At 40.4% G+C, this 24308-nt stretch overlaps 1 protein-coding gene and 1 long non-coding RNA gene across 9 annotated transcripts; both read left to right on the forward strand.

Moving 5' to 3' along the window:
* The first annotated feature begins 21 nt into the window (after positions 1-21).
* On the forward strand, positions 22-24173 carry ppp6r3 (protein phosphatase 6, regulatory subunit 3). Of its 8 annotated transcripts, none has more exons than XM_079345748.1 (25): positions 22-216; positions 3505-3672; positions 3791-4024; positions 5722-5908; positions 6056-6193; positions 6406-6471; positions 8442-8554; positions 9345-9458; positions 10012-10138; positions 10438-10590; positions 11025-11174; positions 11988-12052; positions 12278-12393; positions 13386-13471; positions 13709-13795; positions 14139-14236; positions 15511-15565; positions 16113-16243; positions 16698-16813; positions 17521-17737; positions 17825-17922; positions 18207-18378; positions 20778-20882; positions 21900-21974; positions 23064-24173. In XM_079345748.1, exons 3-25 carry the CDS (start codon positions 3798-3800, stop codon positions 23110-23112), a joined length of 2745 nt encoding a protein of 914 aa, XP_079201874.1. In that variant the 5' UTR covers positions 22-216; positions 3505-3672; positions 3791-3797; the 3' UTR covers positions 23113-24173. The 8 variants fall into 8 exon arrangements, with proteins under 8 accessions (XP_079201874.1, XP_079201876.1, XP_079201873.1 ...); XM_079345750.1 differs by having other exon boundaries at positions 17644-17737; positions 18183-18378; XM_079345747.1 differs by having other exon boundaries at positions 14157-14236; positions 18183-18378.
* On the forward strand, positions 16832-17505 carry LOC306825175. The gene is made up of 3 exons (XR_013779225.1): positions 16832-16938; positions 17018-17357; positions 17436-17505. It is a non-coding gene; the product is annotated as an uncharacterized lncRNA (long non-coding RNA).
* Positions 24174-24308: the final 135 nt, after the last annotated feature.

Consider the following 24308-nt stretch of genomic DNA (forward strand, 5'->3'; position numbering starts at 1 on the left):
TGTAGTGGGGGAAGGGGGTCGCTGAAGTTGACGGAACCGCCATCTTGAAAAGTGCCCTCCGATGATCTCCCTTTTCGCGCCTGTCAGAATCAGTTTTAAACGCTTTATTTTCTTTACCGGAACTCCGTGTAATCTCCGTGTTCGTTTTGTAAAGGTTGGGGGCTGATGGCAACATAAGCTACATCCTGGAGACTCACCGTTTACCGTTGTTTATCGGTAGGTACACTTGCTCTTGGTTGGTGCTGAAGATTAGCCAGCAGTCTTCAGCAGCCGGCTAACGTTAGCTGGCTATCAAGAAACACACTTGGCCATCTTAATGCTCTGCTGTCAGACACTGTTGGTGTACCTCTAGTCTGTAGAGGGGGAAACATCAGTGTTGTGAGCTACCATGATGTTATATTGATGCCTAGCTGGCTAACCTTTCCGCTAATTAACCGTTTTCGTATGTCTCAGTGACACCGGCCAAACTGACGTAATAGTCCTTTACGTGAGTTTGATCCTGATTTTAAGTGACCAGGTTAGCTAACAATAGCCAGCTACTATCGTTAGCCTGTATATGTGTCTGTGCCGGTGTGTTTCTGGTGCGTTAGCGGTGTTTTGGGCCCTCGCATGTTAATGACCTGACGTTACTGTAAACCAAGTATTTCGACAGTAAAATGAAAATAACGCCAGCCTGTGTTACATTATATAAACCAGTAGGATCGCTACACGATTAAAAAAACTGAATTTCTAGCGTTGTTATAAATATATCGACTGTCACGAGTAATCCCTGATCTGTTTTTTTTGTGTTTAATTTCTAAAAAAAAAAAATCTGAAAAACATGTAAACTGATCCCTGTTATTCGTGGTTGCTACGTTACTGCATTTTGATTCAGAATCGCGTTCCAGCAGGCGGTCTGTTTTCTCAGATGAAGCTGCTGAACTGTATTACCGTGTGCATCCGTGTATTTGGCTATACAAGCTGTGTCGATTTAGATAAGAATCAGCTGATGTCCTTCTACGTGGACTGAGGATAACTGCATACTTAGTGAGTTCACAGTTCAACATAACTACCGGTCATTAGTCAGTAAATGTCGACTTTGATTGTGTTGTCTCGTGACAACGGACAGGCGCAGTGCGAAAGTTTGTTTTTCTGGTCTGCTGTACTATATTGTGTATTTGTCTCTTATATATTGTTGGGGGGGGGTCACTTAAGTTTTTTTAATTTCATCAATGGTAGTTGTTAAAGTGGTGGGAGGATGTTGCCTAGTCAAAACAAACAGAAGGGAGAAACATTAACTTTGAATGCAAATGAAGTTAATCAAGCATCTATTATCTTAATACGTTGTTGCTGCAATACTTTCAGATTCTTCACAGTCAAAGTTGAGTTGTAATGTTTTATTTTATAAAAGCTTTAAAAAAAATGATATCTTGAAATACCCTATTACCCTTTCTTTTAAAAGTTGAAAAGTGAGAATGGCCAAGAATGACCACTTTTCCAGTTGAGGTCCAGCTGTATTTACTGGGATTCCCTTAATCCCTCACTCTGATTGCTCACACTTACTCCACATAAAGAATCCGTGCCTAATGGGAAGTATTTTCCTGTGAAGCTTATCAGAATCAGGTTTTATTGCCAAGTACATTTACACATATGAGGAATGAGGAAAACAGTTACTAAGAACTTAAATAAAAATAAAATATACAAAGTGAAATTATGATATATAAAACAAGATTTAAAAATGTCCTATAGTATGCCAAATTTTTATTACGTTTATATTATAACGAATAAAAAAACACAATGTAGAAAAGACAGTGCATGTAAGAAGATGAATGTAAAGTCCAATGAACATTAGCTGTTTGAACTTGTGTTCCTGCATAAAGTGGAACAAACTTAATTGAACAGAAGGTCTTCTTCTGTTCCTGACAAGAACATAAACGACAAGTTCTTATACGTCTTTACTCCTTGCAGAAAGTGACTTGACTTTTTTTTTTGGTATATATGTATTTTTAATAACAATTTATATGATCTCTTATCATGATTGAAAATCTTCAGCATAGTCTAGGAATTGTTTGGCAGTCTTTTAAAAATATTTTCTAGGGGCAGGCTGTAAGTGCGCAATTCAATGTTTGAAGTATTTCTTTCATTAAATAATAACTAACTCCCCCTTCCATTTTGATAAGGTGCCATTTTGGATTGGAAAAGGCACCCTCAAAAACATATAAATAATGTTAAAGAAGCATACTATTTAAGCAGCCAAAGCAAGTTTTTTTTTTTCTGTCAGACATCAAATCCTCAGCCTATCCAACCTGACAGAGTGGAGCCAGCAGGCATATGTTGTTTCCAACCATGTTTGACAAAGTAAACACAAGCAAAATGCAATAAGACCATAAACACAGTAGTTCAGTGATGATTCTTTTATCAAGCACAAAGTGGTAAATAGAAAAAAACAGATCACAGGCGATCTCTACTCAGCACTTAAACCCGCTCTGTTAGAAAATGCCCTTTTGATGCCATCAGGGCACAGAGGATGAACTAGCTTCTCACAAAAATGATAACCCTGTATTTGTCCTGTTACACTATCTGGATGGACGAAGCTTCTGTTAGTGTTTATTGGGCCGAAGTACAAGCTGCCATGGCAATAGACTATCATTCTGCAGAAAGCATAGCAGCCCACGTCTGTGGCGTGTTAGAGAAAGTCTACAGTGACGGCATCGCTGCTACGCTATTATCAAGCTAATGCCTCCTTTTTTAATTACTGATCAGTTGATCAATGTATGAACGTAAACATTAGAACTGCTTCAAATGGCCATCCTTTGGATTTATGTTTGTTCACTACTATTATAATAATTTTCCATAAAGACTCATTTTAATATTTTTAAATCCCTCACTATCAACATGTTCTCAGGTTACCTGCAGTTTGAAAAGTTTTTGAAGCTACAAAATGCACTCTGAAAGATGAAAAAGGAAATTTACACTTCCACAGTTAGAGAGATAACACTTTGATCCTGACGGTGGCATTTAAAAGTAGTTTTTTTTAAATGACATGATATGCCATACCGTTTGTTTTTTTAAGAGACAATCCAGGTATACCTGCATGCTTCACCTCTAAATGAACACTTTATGAAGTGAATGGGGTGTTATAACACTCTTGAAAAGGAAAATGTGTCTTTCGCACATCAATTGTCAGTGTATCAATATTTAGTTTTTGCCACTTTGGAGTTGATTGTCGATGATTCTGAACTGTAAACATTAATTCATAGGAGAAACAATTGAAAAATATGATATCTAATATATAATATAAAAGAATACTTGTAATAAAAATAGAATGTATGCACCTTGGAAAATGTGCTGTGGAGACAGGTGACCTGATCTTTGCACGTAGCAGAGCCTGTATGTGGCAGTCAACAGCTCCTTTATTGTCGGGGATTCATGGCGTCTGCAATTACAAATAGAAAAATGCTCTAATAGCAGTGGAACATTTCGTTGTTAACTTGTCTCCATGTGTTTTTGTATCGGCCCTCGCAGGTGTATGCTGTTGAACTGCTGTATGTGTGCTGCTTGTCAGTCTGTCCATCACCACAGTCTGCCTGTCTGTCCATCCGGCTAGCCTGGAATGGGCCACAACTCCCAAAGACTAGAACACACCTCTTTATAACCTGAGCTCCACCCTCTGGACTCCCAATATACCCGCAGGTAGGCAGAAGAATAATCCCACGGTGAATCATTGAACTCGACTTTTATATGTTCGGATAAGCCCAGGCAGAAGATGTCATGTTGTGTTTGTTCTTCTGACTCATGTTGTTTGTTTTAGAGCCAACATGTTTTGGAAGTTTGACCTCCACACTACGTCGCACATAGACACACTGTTAGAGAAGGAGGATGTGACGTTGACGGAGGTGATGGATGAGGACGACGTCCTGCAGGAGTGCAAGGCCCAGAATCACAAGCTGGTTGACTTCATACTGAGACCACAGTGCATGGAGGACCTCGTCACCTTCATCACACAGGAGCCCTGTACTGATGTTGAGGAAAAAGTGAAATACAAGTAAGAGGACACTGCAGATGATAAGAGCGGTCAAACTGAAGGACCTGTTGTTTACTTTTTAGTGACATTTGATTTAATCTTCTGTACAAGCATGTTTAAAACAAAGTGCAGCGTCGTGTAGTAGTGATCGCTCTCTGCTCTGGTGTGACTTTGATGATGTTCAGCTAAAAGCAGATTCAGTGAAATATCTTTGCTCGTCTCCTTTGGTCTCACCCTCCTCCTTCAATATTCTTTGTCAGTTCTCTTTCTGCTTTACACTCTCTTTACAAATAATGTATTACTTCTTTAGTCTGTATATGTAAAGAACATCCAGCCCTTGCTTTAATGTTCATAATAGTGACTCTTGGTTTTTGTGAGCTCATCCGTATCTGGCTCAGTATTGTGATGTTTTTATTTCTCCTCACTGACTCTGCTGTGATCCTCAGTCATTACTGTCATCATTTTCTGGTAAAATTGTAATCAAACCATAAACAATGTAAAGCATTACATTTATAATCAAGGACTCCACAATGTATGTTGCCACAGGATGGAGTTAAGATGATCACTTGTGTGTTATTTGAGGTGATTACCGTATTTTCCGCACTACAAGGCGCACCTAAAAGCGTTACATTTTTTCAAAAGCTGGCCATGCGCCTTATAATCCGATGCGCCTTATATATGGATAAATATTGTGGCGAGCTGCGTGGAAGAATGACTCAAAGACGAGCTATAAGTCTCAGTCAACACACACGCCGCCCCAAGCAGGGGCATTTATTTAGACAGAACATAAAACTACAACACGAAAACTGCCAACAGCAGAAAGTCATGAACAGCAATACCCAGAACACTCATGGTTTACACCAAAGTCCTGAACACCCATAATGCTTTGCGGCATCAACACCCCACGATTGGCTCTACAATCGCTACAATATTGAGCCGCAACAGGTCTCACAACTACGGTAAGCAGCCGCCGACTCAATTTTCCCCCGTAGAAGAAGTAGTGCGCGATGCATGCTGGGATATATAAAACGACGTTTTATTTCCATTTGTGTTTGTGTAAAGACCCTGAAATGGCTCCTATTAAGAGACACGCTTACAATGCAGAGTTTAAACTCAAGGCGATCAGTCACGCAGTAGAACACAGGAATAGAGCAGCAGCGCGAGAGTTTAACATTAACGAATCAATGGTGCGGAAGTGGAGGAAGCAAGAGGATGAGCTAGCGCTAGCTTTAGCCTAGCACCGTCCGATGGATGCATACCCAAGCCTCTACTGTAGCGCCTTATAATGCGGTGCGCCTTATATATGGAAAAAGTTTTAAAATATGTCATTCATTGAAGGTGCGCCCTATAATACGGTGCGCCTTATAGTGCGGAAAATACGGTAGATCACGAGAGGAAGACAAGGCTTTCTGTCTGTTGTTTTAATCAAAGTGATTCTCTGATGCAAATACCTTTCAGACACAAAGCAGATCCAACAAAAGTTGGACAAAGCTCCAACTTTTTGTAGCCTTTACTAGTCAATGGATCATAATAAAAGAACAGGAGACAAAGTCTGAACGATTTGAAATGTTACATGAAATATCGGTGCCCTTTCCCCTCCTAATGATACGTAGCGTTGACTGGTGGGTTGTTAGAGCAGTCAGCGTATTTGTCACCTTGACTTTGCATCTCTGTCATTTGAGCTCCACATTAAAGGGGGACTTTTGTTGTCTTATCAGGTATCCCAACATATCCTGTGAGCTGCTTACATCAGATGTGGGCCAGATCAATGACAGACTGGGAGAAGATGAAAAACTGCTGATGAAGCTGTACGGCTTTCTCCAGAATGAGCCGCCTCTCAACCCGCTACTTGCCAGCTTCTTCTCGAAGGTCCTCTCCATTCTCATAGGGCGCAAGCCTGAACAGGTTAGTCAGCAAGACCAGGGGGTCATGTGTTTGAAGAATGTAAAACATGATATCACGCCTCTTGTGACATCAGGAGAATAAGAAGAAACATCCGTCTTCTGTAAACTTTGGAGGTCCTTTATTGATTGTTTGCCTTCTTTGTAATAGATTGTGGAATTTCTGCGAAAGCGGGAGGACTTCGTAGACCTGATGATCAAACACATCGGGACATCTGCCATCATGGACCTGCTGCTCAGAATGCTCACTTGCATCGAACCACAGCAGCTACGGCAGGACGTTCTCAACGTGAGTATCAGAATAACACTCCCCTGGCTGTCCTGAAAAGGCTTTCTTGGACCATCACAGACCAAAGCTACAGACCAGCAAATTCAGTTTAGCTCACTTTGACCTGCCATTACTCAGGAAACATTTACAGAAGACATTTAACATTTAACGCTGTTCTTCACTGACATATCAAGTGAAGCCTCTCTGTTTTTGCTCTGGTAAATATCCTTCAGTGGCTGAATGAAGAGAAGGTGATTCAGAGACTGGTGGACATGGTGCAACCATCTCAAGATGAGGATGTGAGTATCAAGCACATTTTTCCTTTTTCTTCATTGGCCGGCATAAATTGATCACCATTTACAAGTCATCAATGGGCTCCAGTGAACGATCTGTTCGGATTACAAGGGACCTTTGGTAGCATAATCATAAATATGTATGTTTTAGGTGTGCAAATGTGTTGACTTGATACCACAACGTGAAGTGAGGATTGTGTCTTTCATATGAGTAAAACAATACGTCCTGTCCCTTTTTAGTACGTTTGCCTTAATGAATATGCAACATGAGGCGTTTCTGCCTCAGTGTGCAAAATACTGGGAGGAGAAAATGTCAAGAAGTTAAGTTAGTACAACTAATGCAATTTACCAAGCCAGGAGCCCAGTGTTACACACAACAGGCTGCAGTTAGGAGGAGACATAGACTCAATAAAATGAAGTGTAAAGATTCTTCCCCCCCGCACGTTTGTTTTGACATGCATTTATTTTTGATTTCTCTTCAATAATAGTTAATAAAGAGACACCATGATTAAATTAATATGACTGAACATTCACAGCCTCTGCGTTCTAAATAATTTTAACATTAATATGTATATGTAACGTTATGTCTTCCTGTTTCCCTCTTTTCACCAACATTACATTTTAAACTGGTTGTTTTTTTTTTTCTCGTGTTGCACGTCTCTTCCCCATCTCGTCCAGTTCGGTGCGCTTCTCTCTCTATCACTCTCGTCTCCTCCCTCTACAGCCCTGTGCTGCTGCTCTGTAGGACGCTTGGATCGGGGGGCCTCACCACTGCTTGTACCTCCTTATTCGAGACCTCTTGCAAGAGCATATATGTCCGATCTTACACAGCTGATGATGCGCAACAATGGTCCAAGTGACCGTGCCATCATCATCATTCACGCACATTTTCTTAGTAGTTCACCCGTAAAGCACCACCAACCAAACGTGCAATCTTGAACTCACAATTTAGTAGGCTACTCTTTACTTGGGATCTAAGTGAATTACCGTAAATTCCGGACTATAAGCCGCTACTTTTTTGTCACGTTTTGAACACTGCGGCTTTTACAACGATGCGGCTTATTTATGGATTTTTCTTGGGGGACAATGAGCTTCTGCCGCAAAAACATTTGACCTTGTCACATCGGATCTTAATATCAGATCTTAACACACGGAGAAATGCATATGATGCAGCTTTCAAGTTAAAGGCGATTGACCCGGCTGTCAAAGAAGCTAACAGAGCTGCTGCACGTAAAGTTGAAACTGACAGCGACATCGAAAAAGAGACTGAGGAAGTGAGTAATGAAGTCATTCTGAGGCAGTGAATGGATGGACTTTTTCTTGTGAAATATATTACGGTAATCTTTTTCATCAGCCGTGTTACAGACACTGTTCGATAAAGGATTTCCACTAGGCTTCGTATTTGCGGATGTAGCCGGTAGCCTACGTATTTAATTAAAAGTTAAAACAACGTTTTTGTGTCACGTCTTTCTGTGTAAATCGCTTTGTTACAACGTGGACACCTGCGGCTTATAATCAAGTGCGGCTTATATATGTACCAATACATTTATTTACTTATTTTTTGCCGGTGCGGCTTATATCCAGGTGCGCTCAATAGTCCGGAATTTACGGTACGTCCTTACAGCCAGCAAAACAGCAATATGCGAACTGCTCCAAAAATGAAAGTTAAAACTGCTTGCAGCAGTGAGTGACCCAGTAACAGGCTATCTGTGTATAGTTGTATTCATGGAGACCAGTCCTGGTATACACATGCCATGTGTATACCAGTAAAGGAATAACAGCTCAAGGACCACAAACAGGCAGCCGGTGGGCCGTGGGCCGCCTGTTGAGGACCCCTGCATTGGGCCCTGTTCATGGCTCAGATTTTTTTAATTGAAGACATTAAGATATAATGACTTTTAGTGTTTTACACTTCAAACTAAGGGCTTCTGGTTCATAGTCATGTTTCTCCTATGTGTCCTCTTTTCCCTGTACAGAGACACTCGAATGCCTCTCAGTCCCTGTGTGAGATTATCAGACTGAGCAGAGACCAGATGTTCCAGGTCCAGGGCTGCTCTGAACCCGACCCACTCCTGGCAACACTTGAAAAGTAAGCATCTGTTTCCCTGCAAAGAATCTGAGTCATGACTTCACAACATTTTTTACCTTACCCTTTCACATAAAGTATGTGTGTATATCTCAGGCCTTTACAAATTATTCTAATAAAGTTAATTACTTTTTTTTCTGTCATAACAGATTTAGATATTGTAATGTTTACCGAATAGGTCTTTCATGACAATATGCTGGTGTTTTTCCTGCACATGAAACGAGGTGAAAGCTGCACCCTCCATATTTTATACTTCCTCTCTCTGACATATTTGGTACCATCCCTATTGATGCATGAAGAACACAGCTTTCCAAAGACAGTAATCTGTGAATTTGTATTTTTAGCTGCAATTACAGCGTAACACTGTTGTAGTGGCAACACTGTGTCATAAGTCCTGTGCACCAGAAATGGTGCCAAACATGCCAGCAGAGGAAGTGACAAGTTTTCCACAGAGGGAGAGGGTGTCAATTTTTAAGCATGACGAAAAAAATCTAAACATGAAACTACCACTGAATAATCTTCTTTAAATATGAATACTAAAACGTCAACATTTTGAACAGATTACATGATTTTCTTTGTATAAAATCGGACTTTAATGTGAGAAGTGCCCTTTTTTAATCCCCCATGATTTGATCTCTTGCTTTAGAAGTGTTGGGTTGAGTCTGTATGCACAGTACACATGCATGTGTACAAGTTTACACGCGTCATACTGAGCCAAGAAAAACCCTGCATGCAGATCAGTAATGACTGAGATGGTTATTTTTCTTATCTTCTTGTGTGTCCTCCTCCTCAGACAAGAGACAGTGGAGCAGCTGCTGGGGAACATCTTTGACAAGGAGAAAAATGATTCTGCAATTGTCAGCGTTATCCAGATCCTCCTCACACTGTTTGAGACCAGAAGACCAGCGTACGTCCTCTGGCTCCGCCTCTCGTTATTTCTTTTATTCAACATTGAATTGAACACTTGGTGATGAGTTTCTACAAGAATGTGGAAAGAGAACAAAAAAATATAATCCTCTATACATGATATATAGTATAATTTGGCCCAAGCTGAGAGTTGTTTGAGTATATGATAAACATGAAATGGATTGAATTTCTGTTCTATTAAGTCACAGCTGGAGAACAAAGTGTGACAGACAAATGGTTTTATGATTGGATGGGATGTGACGACAAACAAAATCCTGAATTTTGAGCTCACCTGATAGAAATCAGTGTGAAAGTACAATGGAAGATTCTGTTGAGACCTAAAAGAACTATGATCATATGACCACCAAACTTATCTGTCAGAAATCCTTTAAGATGTTAAAATATTAAATATACATTTTGAATTCATACAACAGTTCTCATGTCTGTCTGAAATATCCCCAGCAGCACACCATTTCCCAGAAATGTTGGCAGGGGAAACACGGTCTTCGTGCTTTAAAGATGCTACAACCTGAAGTTTGAAAATCCTGTTTTAGGTTTGAGGGTCACATGGATTGTCCCCCTGGGATGTCTCATCCTTCATTCTCAGTCAACCACAGCATCCTGGAGGCTGTGAGACCCCGACTTAAAGACTTCCACCAGCTGCTACTGGAGCCCCCAAAGGTAAAACCCACCCTGAGAGTTGTCAGGATGATATTTAATACCAGAGAGTCTGGTTGATTAAATATTTATGGTTGTGCACTGCGACTGATCAAATGTAATGTTTTGTTTACATGTAAGATCTTTTTTTTTTTTTTTTTTTTTTCTTTGACTCTAGCTGAATTCTCACACACACACACACACACACACACATGGCAGAGATTACAGTGGTGTGACGTTTTGTCTTTTTTTTTGCACTTATTTGTCAATGTTGTACATGTTCCCATCGGTGATCTATTTATATATTTGTTCTCTACCAACAGAGGAATATGATGAAGACGACATGGGGGGTACTGGACCCCCCTGTGGGAAACACAAGGCTCAATGTGGTCAGACTGGTGGCCAGCCTGTTGCAGAGCAACACACACAGCATCAACACAGAACTCATTAACCTCAACACACTGGGAGTCATACTAGTGAGTACTGCTGTTTGTGAATGTGTCTGTACAAACTGTTAGAGAAGAGTGGAACATCATCCGAAGTCACTGGCTTACGATCATGTTCTATTTTATTTATTGAAACTTTTTCCACTAAGAATAAATGAAAAAAGTGAACATGTAGTGCTTTTATTGTCGAAACATTTTGTTTGATCGTTTGTTGATTTGACCTCGGATTGTTGTTTGAATGTGAATAGATGTAGCACAAATGACATCTTCACAAAATGTGACAAAGCGAAGCATCCCAAACATTTGCAGAATCTTCTGAAGTTATCCATAAAGTCGCTGATTTACACACAATAACAAGTTACAGTTACTGAACCGCAGATATTGGGAACAAAATAACACTCAAAATGGGATTAGAACTGATGAGAAGCATTCCTTAATTCACTTATTGTTCCTTCTCTCCACAGGATATGTATTTTAAATACATCTGGAACAACTTCCTCCACATTCAGGTGGAGATCTGTACAGCCATGATCCTGGCTATGCCTCCTGCTCCCACCGACCCTCAGCCAGACACAGAGCAAGAACATGCAAGGGAAAGCATCCTTATCAAACATGTAAGCCCCAACAACCAGAGTAAGAGGGACGCGTGCGTGCACGAGTTCAAACTGAACACTCAGTGTAAACATTGAAATGCTGTTAATGCCTGATCATGATAGCTAGTGCAAAGCTGAACTGTTGATTCTAGTGATAGGTGAGTAAAGCATGGAGGTATCTGGCCTTGTTTTTATTTGATGAGAGGATCATAAGCTCCAGGACACAAAGCTCTTCAAACACGGCTTCATCTGATTTTATATACGATAGAAGCTCTTAAAGATGGGAAATGAAGCATCTGAACATGTTAGGTCTCATATCCAAAAGGTGGTCTGTCACCGTTTTTATGGACTGCTTCTGTACTTGTTGCCGTTACTTCATTGATTAATGTGAGTATTGTGCAATATGTTACAGTAAAATGTAAGGCATGATTCAGAAAGCCGAGAGACTTTTTTTTAACTGACTGGAGTAGACTGGCCCACACACAGTAGCTGCCAATTCTCTGCACGAGCACTTCTATAAACCCTGTCTGAAACCGGACATCATCAGTAACACTCTTGGGTTGCCACAAGCTCTATAACAATGTTTGCTTAAAAGAGCTCAAGGGAGATAGTGTCAGAAAGTAGTTAGATGTTTACACACATCTGAGTTTTGATATTCTATATTCTGTGTGTTCTACCGACTCTCCTGTCTGACAAACATCAATAAAAGCGGTCATGTCAGTTAGTGACGGCTTGTTTTTATTTGGTTTTGTCGTCAACCTACTACGTCATGGATATAAAAAATGTGTTTTGATTAACTTCCCTGTTGTCTTTTTTTTTTTCCCCCACTAACAGCTGTTCCAAAAGTGCCAGTTTATTCAGAGAATCGTAGACGCCTGGAGCTCCAATGAGAAAGAACAGTAAGTATTCTCCTCTGGTGTGAATAAGTCACCTTTCAGAGTCCAACAGTGTTTCTATTGTGTTGGCGTTTTAAGTAGAACAGAGTAGTCGGCAAAGCCCTTTACTCCTTCACTGTAATCACTTCTGCTCATGTTTCACAAGAGTGAAGGGATCATATCAGTTGGATCTGTTTTGCTGGTACTTGTAAGGGAGAGTCCTCATGATTGTATTAATGTTTGTTTTAGGGCTGAAGGTGGCCGGCGACGAGGCTACATGGGTCACCTCACCAGAATAGCCAATTCTATAGTTCACAACTGTGACAAAGGCCCGAATGGACCCCAGATACAACAGCTCATCTCTGGTAAGGAGACCCTTCTGTCTGAGGCTTTAGAAAGCTCTCAACTCTCCCCAGCATGCTCATCTGCTCACTAAGACGCAACATGTGGCAGGCAGCACGGTCTAATAGGACCACTCAGTAGATGCAGGCCGTGGATGCCCTTTGTAGGAAAGAATAAGTATCCATGTCAAATTGCTATGCTACATTAACATTGGATTATTTTGTCTATTCTTCAGATTTTAAAGTTACTTCTCTCAAGGTAGCCGGCTTCTTGAGTTTCAAAAAGATGTACACAGTTTACAATTCTTATCTTGTGGTATGAAATACTTCACTTGTTGCAGCTTCTGAACGTGGAGCTGATTTTCACTCGAACGTTGATTGGGCGATTTTTGGCCTCATCTCGTCACAGACATCAGTTTATTAGTTTAATGTTTTGTAATAGTTCCTTCTCTTCAAAGTTGCTAACAAAGGTCACTCAATCCATTGACAAAGTAAGAAACTCCTCTGTGATGTTATGGATCAAGTGTCAAAAATAGATTAGTTTAGTTTTATTACGTTTTCTGTCTTATATTTACACTCGTAAATGGAGCCATGTCGCTACAAAAAAATCCCACATTTGTACCAACAGTCTTAATCTACAAATATGTACATAAAGTACAACATCCTCTAACTTAACTCAGTTCTGAAGTCAAAGTATTTCATTACTTTTAATTGATTTAATATATACATGTAGATTTTTGACATACCACCAGTCATTAGCGGATGGAGCAAAAAGATTGTTTTCACTCTGTTGAAAAACAGACTGATTTGAAAAGTCTCACAGAGGCTGCTCTGTCGTCCCGTGGTACATTAGCCGATACTTCAGTGTTGCTTTCCAGACTCGGCTAACAGGTCAATGTTAGATGCCACTGGTTATCTTCACGACAGGCTAAGAGAACGGTCCTCAAACATTTCCGTTAATGTACAGTTTGTATAGAAGGAGTGCTAGGTATGTCTTCTATTTGTGTGTTTAACAGAGCTCCCAGAAGAAGACAGAGACAAATGGGAGGCCTTTATTTCTGGGCAGCTGACTGACACAAACAAGAGAAACACTGTCGACCTGGTGAGTCACCCCCTTCACATTGATGTCAGTCTTTCATATGACGGACAATGCTGTCATTTAAAAAAGTCATCATTGTTTATTTACTGTGTTGTATCTGGAATCCAGCATGTAGTGAACTAAATTGTTTAGTAATGTCACAGTCGTTTGAGTGATGCACATTTAAGGCGGTGTTGTTGGGTTTTTTTAATCCAAAGCCAACCCTTCTTGCTCCAATAAATTTTTTTAAATATTTTGTAGGTGAATACACACCACATCCATTCTTCCAGTGATGATGAGGTGGACTTCAAAGACAGTGGCTTTCACCAAGACTCTTCTCTCCAACAAGTAAGTCTTAAACACCCTGTGCGCACTCCAAAAATGCTCATATATACACGTCTCTATGTATTTAGTAACTAAATCTTAAGTAACTTGATTTAAAACATGGAATATATTAACGACTAATGTTATTTGACATTATTGCTACGAGAGTTAACTCATTTTAAAGCATTTTGGCATTTGTCTGCAAATGCATGTGTTCTTTATTTTAGCGATTAACCTGTCCACTCTACATGTTAACATGTTTTTTCACAGCTCAGTTTATGTATCTGCTATTTTCTGTACTGCAAATAATGACAAGATTTGTGTAGCTCCGAGACTATATCATTATCGTTGGTCCTGGGTTTGCCAGGCCTTTTCTGATTATCAGATGCAACAAATGACGTCCAATTTTATTGAGCAGTTCGGCTTCAATGACGAAGAGTTTGCTGATCAGGACGATGTTGCGGAGTGAGTACTCATCCTGCATGGCTGGACTTGTCTAATTATAACTGTAACACTGAAGGGACGTGGCAGGAACAACATTACAAAGCTGGTAGTAGTGGAGAGAAGGAAGAGCTTTTTCTTTTCTGCGTTTACAAACAGCATCAAATAAAATAAGAAGAAACGCTTCCACAAAGGCTCCATTCTCTGTTTCATTATTTTTGCATGTCCTAACTGAAAAACACAGTTTGATTTCTTTTTGAAGTCATCGTGTTCACCATAAAATGTAAACGCCAAGGACTTTAGGATTGAATTGGTCAGCTGTCACTTCTGATAATGAACGGCTCAAACTGATGCAGTCACAGCCAGGACAGATCTGAAGTCCTTATGATGTGGCTTCAAAGAAAAAGTCTGACTTTGAAATAAGAATCTATATCCAGCTTTTGTATGGTCGTGTCCTGTCACTCTTTACATCCTTCAGGAAGAGCTTGCTCGGGGGTTTAATCTTGTGGGCTGTGGAAGGTAGCTGGTACTTGATTGAAAAATGTCTGTTTGTGTGGTGAATTCGAGCCTCTTGTCTTTCTACATAAACCTTTGGCTTAGATTTATAAAACCATGATCAAGACCTCTCATTGGCTGTTCAGTCTGTTCCTAAGGCCTGACATCATTTCAACAGAACAGTGTTCACTCAGACACGGTAGATCCACAGATCATTAAGACACATTTATGACATGGGGGGGGGGGGAGACAACGACACAGGATGAGAAATCGGGCCAAATCAATCCAACACGTTGAATATCCCCAATTTGAGATCGGAGCGGTCCCGACATGTCGAGAGCAGTCTTAACACACCACACACGGCAGGATGATCTTATAAGATTATTTTATGATGATCGGGGCGTCCTTAAGATTATCGGAAGGGGAGAATCGGGGCCAAAATTGGCCTAATTATCCTGCCGTGTGAACCAGCCTTTAGGTTGCACATGTCAGACTTGGGACATGGAACTTCTTAAATGTTAGGATCATAGTCATGTTTTAGGAAACCCTGCCATCTGTTTTATTTTCCATGGATCACAGTTTCTCTTTTTGCTTTTCTCTGATCGTTTTTCAATGTGCATGTTAAGAACAACAATGTCTATAAAAACCATGCATCTTCATCAGTACGTTTCTCTTCTCATGAGCCTGCCATGGGGTGAGAAAGTGTTACAGCCATGTGCTGGATCCTGTCTGCCTGAGTCACCATATTTGTGAATGCCTAACGATCCTAACTAAACTAAACTCTGTTCTCTTTAACCTTGCAGTATTCCCTTTGATAGAATATCAGACATCAATTTTTCACTGAATACAAATGAAAGTGTAAGTACTTTAAATATTAATCTTCACTTCACATGTTTACTATAAATGAGATGAAAAGTCAAAGTCTCAGCAAATAAAACTGTGTAGGAAAACATGAAGTTGATAGTTCATTGATAAGACTCTTGAAGTTTCCATGAAGCTCTGAAGCAAAACACTCAGACATTACAATTCTCACAGAGCAACAAATGTCCGTTAGGAATTTTGATTTTTGTTTGTTTTAAGTCACAGGCAGAAATATCCAGAACAAAGTCTGAAAGATTAAATTCTGGTTTAAACGTTAACTCAGAGCTGTGTGTGCGTTTTCTTTGGATCTATTTGACTTTGTTTAGTCATTCCGTGCGTACATGTGTGTGCGTGCAGGGTATTTCAGTGCACCTTTCAATGTAAATTTCTCCGCTCGCGAGATGAATAAAGAATTATCTTATTTTAAGTATAGTGATACCATTTTTCAAAATTTTAAGTCTCATTTTTTCACCATTTGATATTTCATTGTATTCCAATATTCTTTTAACTATGTGGTCTGTGTGTGTGTGTTTTTTTTCTCCAGGCGAATATAGCTTTGTTTGAGGCTCGCTGTAAGGAGAAAATCCAGCAGTTTGAAGATGCTGGTTCAGATGAGGAGGATATCTGGGATGAAAAAGATGTCACCTTTGCACCAGAGGCACAGAGACGCCCCAGGTCAGACAGACAGACGCGCACGCACGCACGCACACACGCACATTAGTCTTTTTACACATTACAAGCCCACACATCTATCCAAACTATTGTCAATATCAATAGTGTTCTACTGTAACAAACAGCAACATGTTTCTACTCCACAATGTAATATTTTTTTTAGCTAACAACCATACAGAGCTCTGTAGAAACATCCATACACTGTTTTTAATTCAGCTAAATTTAAATAATGGCTTTATCGTTTTCTCTTTGCTCAGCATTAAGCAGTACAGTCATAAGTGTACTTTGTTTTTGTTGATTATTCACCGCACTCCAAACTGAAAAGCACCATTAACTTATTTGCACCGGACCAAACAGCCAAGCCGTGTGCATGTGGACTTATCGTTGTCTCCGCTGTGTAGAGAGAGGATGTTCTCTGATGATGCTAATTGAATAAAACCATTTTTGTCCATCTCAGGAGCTCAGGCAGCACAGACAGCGAGGAGAGCACCGACTCAGAGGAAGAGGATGTAAAGAGAGATCAGTTTGAAGCTTCAAACCCCACCACCGATGACAGAATGGAAGTCGATACAGGTTTGTAGATACAATGGTCTTTGGCTAACTTCGAGGGCTGCCGTCCTCGTAGAAGTTATCAATCAATCTTTATTTGTATAGGGTCAATTCATAACAAGTGTCTCAAGACACTTTACAAAAAGCAGGTAAAGGACCTTACTCTTTGTCTGGTAACAGAATAGCAGCTAAAAAGACCATGCTCATCGTTATGTTTACAAAACGCAGGTAAAGGACCTTACTTACTGCTATATTACAAGAACCCTGCTTAATCTGAGCTCCCAGAGAGGAGTGGTTACCAACTGAGATGTAAATATAGTGACATGCAGTAATATGATATAGTCTAGGCCTATAGCAGAATAACTATGAGCTGGTCTATACCTGTGCCAGCCCTGTTAACTTTAAGATTTATCCATAAGAAAAGTTTATTAGATGATAGTAGATGATTCCAGAGGAGCGGCGCCTAATAAGTTAAAGCTTTACCTCCCACAGTACATTTAGAAACTGTAGGTACCACGAGCAAGCCTCTAAACATCTATGAATTCAGATAATAGACACAATCCTGTGTGTGTGTGTGTGTGTGTGTGTGTGTGTGTGTGTGTGTCAGAATTTAGCACATTGACGTCACATGATCTACACTTACAAGGTTGCTTGTGTTCAGTGTGGATGGGGAGTGTTAGTGCATGCCTTCGTTTTCTTGAGTTTTTGCATTTCTATATTTTTTTTTTTAGGCCCTGTATGGACGGCCAATTTTGATGACATCCCAATGGACACAGGTACATCAACAAATCCTGCCTCCAGCCCTAACAACCCTGCCCCCTCTCCTCTGGCCCCCCCTTCCTCCTCCTCCACAGAAGCTCTCCCCGAGGCAGCCTGGAGCTCGACTCCTGCTGCAACAACCAACTCCGAGACAGGGTGGGCCGATTTCTCCAATTTCGTCCCCGTCAGGTAGGACGTTACGACAAACTCTTCATCACTGCTTTTGTTTTACGCTGATCAGAGAGTATTTATTGAATTACATGTATTTTCTTTTAGCCCCAAAGACCCTCTGAGGTGCAACTCTCCTGTTGCTATGGAAACCAGCATAGAGACAATGGACCCTCTGGGGGTCAATGCACCCATGCAGCCTGAAGGTGAGACGAGTGCTAATGCATCTACAGGCTCTCTGTGATTTATCTGTGACTCTGTAACAGATGAAACCAGGACACAGAATAATATGAAATGTTCACTTGCTTAATATCTATTTTTACAATTTCACTTTAAGTGTCTTTCAGCAGGACAATCTCAATAGTCTAACATGAGCAATGAGTGAACTCCCTCCTATCAGGATAGATGTAGTGATTGTGTAAAGGTCATCTCTTACACTGTCGTTGCCTTTCTTCACACTCGTCAGAATGTGACGGCTGGTTGGGTACAGGTGCGGCTTCTCCCTCCTCTACCACATCAAAGGATTGTGGGAGAACCAAAGCAGAGGAGGAAACCGCCTGTTGTGAGCAGCGCAGTATTACTGAGACAGTCATCAACGGCTCCATGAAAGAAACCGTCAGTCTCACTGTTGACGCCAAAACTGAGACCGCCGTCTTCAAGAGGTTCGACAGACACGCACATTTTTCACAGCACAGCAGAGAAAAATCAAGATTTCCACCACTTTTAAAACATTTATCTGACAGAACTGGAAACTCTCCAGTGGCTCATTGGCCACAATTCTTACTGTATCAGCCAAGACTATTCAATATTTCATATTATCAATCAGATCAAATAAATACAAATAGAATAAACGTTTAATAAGTTTGATATCAAAACCCAAGCAATAGTAGATCGTGCTTGAATGACTAAAACGAGAAGGCAAGGCAGACTGTAGAGGGACTCAAACCCTAAAAACAGAATAAAGTACTGTATGTACAGAGTAAGAACTACAGCTCAATAAATTAGCAAGATTCAAGACAGACCAGCAGCTCAAGAAAGGACTTTGGTGTCGTAGGTTCTGTCTTGGTTTCAGAACAGTTTTTGTTCTAGTACTGAGGCTTCAGGTTATAATCTTGAAGGTTTTGACTCAGGAAAATGTTGCATTTTGAGTCACTTTCTGTGGACACACAAGTTCACAGGTTGTCCATTAGCATGTGGCCCAATGGTAAAAGCCCATATGGGGTCCTATTCTTTTGGATTTTGAACTGAGAGTCGAGTTGACTCTTAAGTGAAAAATCACAAATCTTAATTTTGCAGTATTTGTTTGAACATTTTCACATAAAAGTTGATTTTGTTTTTCTTCCCACCATGAACTTCTACTTTAGAGATCCTCCGTAGTAGCTAGCATGGTTCTATCTATAGTCCCAGTTTCCACAAAGTAATAAGCCACGGAGTGTTAAACACAGATTTCCGATTGTCCTCTGTCCTTCTGTCCTCTGTTGATGCAACATTATGATGTCTGTCTGTCCGTCTGTCTGAGTAAATAACAAACTGTCTGATGAACTGAGCGACACTTACAACCTGAGCTTCCCCTCTCTCTCTTGCTGTGCGTTGTGGGTGTGGTCTCCTTCAGAGTGTTGAAATCTTATCGGTATGTACAGCCAATCAGAGATCAGCCTGCAGCCGTGATGTAGTCTTGTTGTCACGTCAACCACCAACTTTTCTTTCCCAATTTTAAACTTCTTCTTCTTTGGTTTCAGCTCCTTGTTTGTTTATGTCATTATCTCCATTCTGCATGTTTTTTCTACCAAAGGTGTTTTTGTCCAAGTGCAGTTTTTAGTTTCTTCAGTTTCTAATGGCTTTTATGTGAACAGGACCAAACTATCTGATACAACTCTAAGGGGCCGTAAAGGATTCTTTATCAGGTGCAAACATTTCTGTAGGTCATTGGATGAATCTTTGTTGGTGTAGACGTCGGCCTTAAAACATTCTGTCTTAACATGCGAGTTGTTGTGATTAGAATACACGTTAAAAAGACATTGCTTTATGAATTCTAATTGTGTACACAGTCACAATACTGGACAAGTCTCTGAGATCATTCAAGCACAGTGAAACCTGGTGATGTGTAAACCCGTCTGTAACACACTGTGCACCTGGGTTTGACACGTTAGAATAAATCATCAATGCTTCAGACGTGACCGTCTTTACATCTGAACAGAACAGATGGCTGAGGAGACTTCTTATAGACTGATCTCCTCACTTTAGAAGCCTTATGCTGACGTTTCAGCCGCGACTAAAGTCCACCCTTTATATCTATAAACTACAGAAACCCATTTAGTGGCGACCGTCTCCTTACGATGATAATCCAACTTTAAGTGAATATGGATTTTCATTCCTTAAATTGTCCCTAACCACTAATTAGCATGAATGACAGGAATCGATTTACTGCCCCGATCTCATCCACTCATTACAGTTCTTGTGCATTAATTGGAAAGATGGAAGCGTTTTTAATTTTTAGAAGCTTCTTATATAAATTAAATAAAAGAAACAAGTATGAACTGTTTTTTTTTTTGTTTGTTTGTTTTTTTCTCGAGAAATAAACCATGTTGGAAAACTCTAAACGATTGTGGAGTTGCTGCTCAAGTGTAGGATTCTATTTGGATGTTTGTTGGTGTTTTGCTTTGATTGAGGCTTACAGGATTATTGGTGGTTCTCTGAGACAAAAGAAGACTGACGGCTGGCACAATCTGTTTTGGTCTAATCAGTGTGTAGGCCTGTATGCTATCTGCTGGCTCTGTAGCTTCAAAGTAAACAAAGCATTTAGCCAAATGACCAAATCAGTTTTCAAACTTTCTCCATTTGCTGTACATTTTGATGCTTTTCCTTCGAAGTGTTCATAGTTTTCCATTTCAACACCTGCATCCTTTGTTTTACCGTTTGCTCTGTCTGTCAGTCCAGCATGCATCACTGTTCACACCTCACTGTGTTGTGTGTGTGCGTATGTGTGTGTTTCTGTGGGCAAAGTGGTTGGTATGGATCAGCTCACATGTTATTAATGTATATCTGTGTGTGTGTGTTCCAGTGATGAAGAGAAGAGCTCATCAGAGACGTGCGCAGTAGTGGACTGCGGTGATTCAGAGAGAACAGGCCTCAACAGCTCGGCCGCAGCCTGCTGTCCCAAAACAGGGTCAGACACAAAACACACTCACACTCACACTCACACACACACACACAGGCTCAACAAATTGTTCATATCAATGATCTTTATAATTCTATCTTACATTGATATATTTTTTTAGTGTGCCAATTGTTAGTGTCTGTAGGTGAGACTAAAGAAGTTTCCAGTTCAGGGGCAGTAAGAGTTTACGTCTGTCAAGACTTTTCAGACCAAAAGCTAAACATATTTTATCACCGTCAATTACAAAGTCGACGTTTCTTAAAACCTTTCATAGTTTAGATTCTATTGATCCTCTCTTCTGTTATCTATCATTTCAGGCAAACATCAAAAGTCTTGGTTTGTATAGTGTATGGTTTTTGTAATTTTTGTATTCCAGACAGACCTGACTCATTTCACTGCTCCAGTCTGCATAATATCGAAGTTTTAGTCGGTCTTTGGAGCCGCTGATTGCAATTCAAACCAAGCAGAATGTGTTAACGTTGTTGTTGTACTGCTGGAGTAACCCATACTTGTGACTTGCATGACGCGAGAGACAGGTGGCGAATGAAGACGGGACTTAGGTGTCTATCCAAGAAATGCTGCTACTGATCCGAGCTTACAGGTTATTAATTGTGGCACTGGTCTTCCTCAAGCAGCTGGATGCAGCCGTAAAGTTAATCCAGACCATTTTCCAATAGAAGCAGTCGTCTCTTTCAGTTGGTTTTCTGTGGTATGAGCCACGCGTCAAACTTGCCCATCAACCTAGGTCTGAACACTTAGACCTGAAAGAAGGTGCAGAGTGAGCTGTTTATCTCAGGGCCTTTAGTATGGACACTGACATGTGCTTTCCAATAGGTCTTTAGAATCAGGGACTTTATTTCGAGGACGTACTTACTCCATTTGAATATTGAACCTCCCCCTGTAGTTTGACTGTATTCACATTTTACCATCACTGGCTTGAATGTGACCTAAAAGGAGTAATGTTAAACCACTTTAGGTGAGCTCTTCTTTGAACTTCTCCCCCTCTTCTCCTGTGTGTCCTGTCAGCAGTGACAACTGTCGATCCGCTGTAGAGCTTCCCAATGGTCCTCTGGAGGAAATGTCAGCCATAGAGGAGGCCAAGTAAGTCCCCGTCAGCCACATGCACTTTGTGTAAGCAATGAATCTTAAGATGTTCTCAGCTGCACCACTCGCTGATGCACATAATTCATGTAACCTGTACGAACAGACTCCATGCAAACGTGAGAAAACAAATACTGTCAAAGACAACTAACGTTCACTTATGTTATTTAGTCTTGTTCTTATTAGTTTTTAATTAGTTGTTTATATTTTTTAGTTAATTGCTAATACTTCATGTTTACATTTGAGAGCACGGTCTACCAAAGTTAAATTCCTTTGCGTGTTACCTGGCCAATAAAGCTGACATTCAGTCAAAGCTACAAGTTGAACATAGTGGTGGGCGATATGGGAAAAATACCATATCACGATTTATTTATTTTTTATGATAAAATCATAAAAAAAAGATGTTTATACATACTGATCTTAAGACTAATTTGCAAGTCACTGATCAGTTTGCCCAAACTTATTCACCTAGCTGTGTTTCAGAGAAGGCTGAGTACAGCCGAAAAAAACCCAATAGACTTTGTATTTAAACACGGGGCTTTGATTGACAGACACCATTGTGTAGTTTGTTGTGTCGCTGTCCAAGATAAAAAGTTATCAGTGCAATCTAAGCAGATGAGTTAACTGTTGCTCACACCGTGTCGGTTTGCAAAAATGTCTAAACGGTTGCATATAACCGGGATGGAGTTGTTTTTGCAGACTAACTCTTGAGATTCATTTTTATCCCTGCAGAGCGGAAGGTTAGAGATGAGTCTATGTGAGAGTGTAAAGTGCAGCATGATGAGATAAACGCATTATCTCGTTTCTACGATCTCTCTGCTTTGGCAGATCGTCAACATGTTCAAAGGTTTCATGATCTAAGATTGTTACATCACACACTACTAGTTGAACAGTAATAATACGCGTATTACATTTTAAAGTTGTTTCACCTGATACAACTGTGCAGCCAATTACTTGTATCCCTACTCTCAAGTAATAAAAAGAGAAACAAAATGGTGCTGCACAGAGAGCGTCCGTCTAGAGCGAGCTAGCTCATGTTTTTTTTTCTCCTTGCGTCTTTTCTCATCTTCATCTTTGTGCTTCTTTCAGACTGGACCAGAGTGCCGCGTCAGAGCCAGCTGTAAACGGGCCGGCATGAGGCTAAAGCCAGCTCACAGCCAGCCTGTTCCGCCTCGCAGGGCGCTCCTCCTGACCAGCCAGTGGAGACTACTGCTCAGAGCTGTACCAATCACACAACACCCCCCCCCCACCCCACCAGGACCAGCAATACCCCCCCTTCGGCTCATCACTGACAAAGAGACGGACAGACAGGTGTACAGACATAGAATGAACTGAAAAGCAAAATGTACCCAACCGGATACAGAATAATTTTTTTTCAGCATTTGTTTATATACTATTGTTCTTATGAGGTGATGTGCGACTGATAACTTGCCACTCAAAATTAAATAGTAATGTTGCTATAGTTAAAGAAATGATTGTATGAATAAAATATTTTATAAAAAGAAATGTATACAGGAACAGAAGATGACTTACCACAGGTGTAGCTAATTGGTCGCCCACTGAGCTGGTGTTACCTGCTGGATCTGTGATTCTGCATACAACAGTCACTGACACTTAATACAACAGTTGCTTTATTTAAGTCTTCACCCACCATTGGTCTGTGTCTCTGAGCAGAGCTACTCCCAACTATTGAAACATGTTTTAAAACCACACATCAAAGTTTTATTTTGCTGCAGGTATTTGTAAATGTTTTCTTTTGTATTCTTATTCATTGAGTAAGATTTGACGAGCCTTTTTCTGATATCCTTTTTTTTTTTTATTTATTGAAATAAGATGATGTTTTGTTACTAAAGAGCCATACCAACACAGCCTCTCCCCTTCTAGCAGGCAGCATTCATGCTCACTGGGTTCTTACCTCGCAGCTAGAAGGCTTTAAAAAGGAGAGAGAGATGTCCTCACCACAGCTAACACGTGGAGCTGTAAATGCATTCTGAGCTTGTGTTTTTAGTCCCAACTAAACTTATTCAGAACCAGCAGTCCTCTTCTTTTTCCCCCCCACACTTCTTTAACATCTCAATCGCTTCGTAGACCGGCAGTTCTCTGGTCAGATTCTCCCTTCAGATTTTGTTCATTGGCTGAATGAAGGTAATCAGCCGAGTGTGCTGTGATTACAAGGTCAATTAAACAACTTCTTTTTGATCTGGCCCTGTTTGACATTTTGGGTCCAAACGACTAATAGATACAAAAACATCTGGAATTGCTTTAGAATCACTTCAGCAGGCAGGTATGACGCAGGCTCTAATAATAATAGGACTTCTACGAAACCTGCTCAGA

The sequence above is a fragment of the Symphodus melops genome (assembly GCF_947650265.1).
Source record: "Symphodus melops genome assembly, chromosome: 6".
NCBI lineage: Eukaryota > Metazoa > Chordata > Actinopteri > Labriformes > Labridae > Symphodus > Symphodus melops.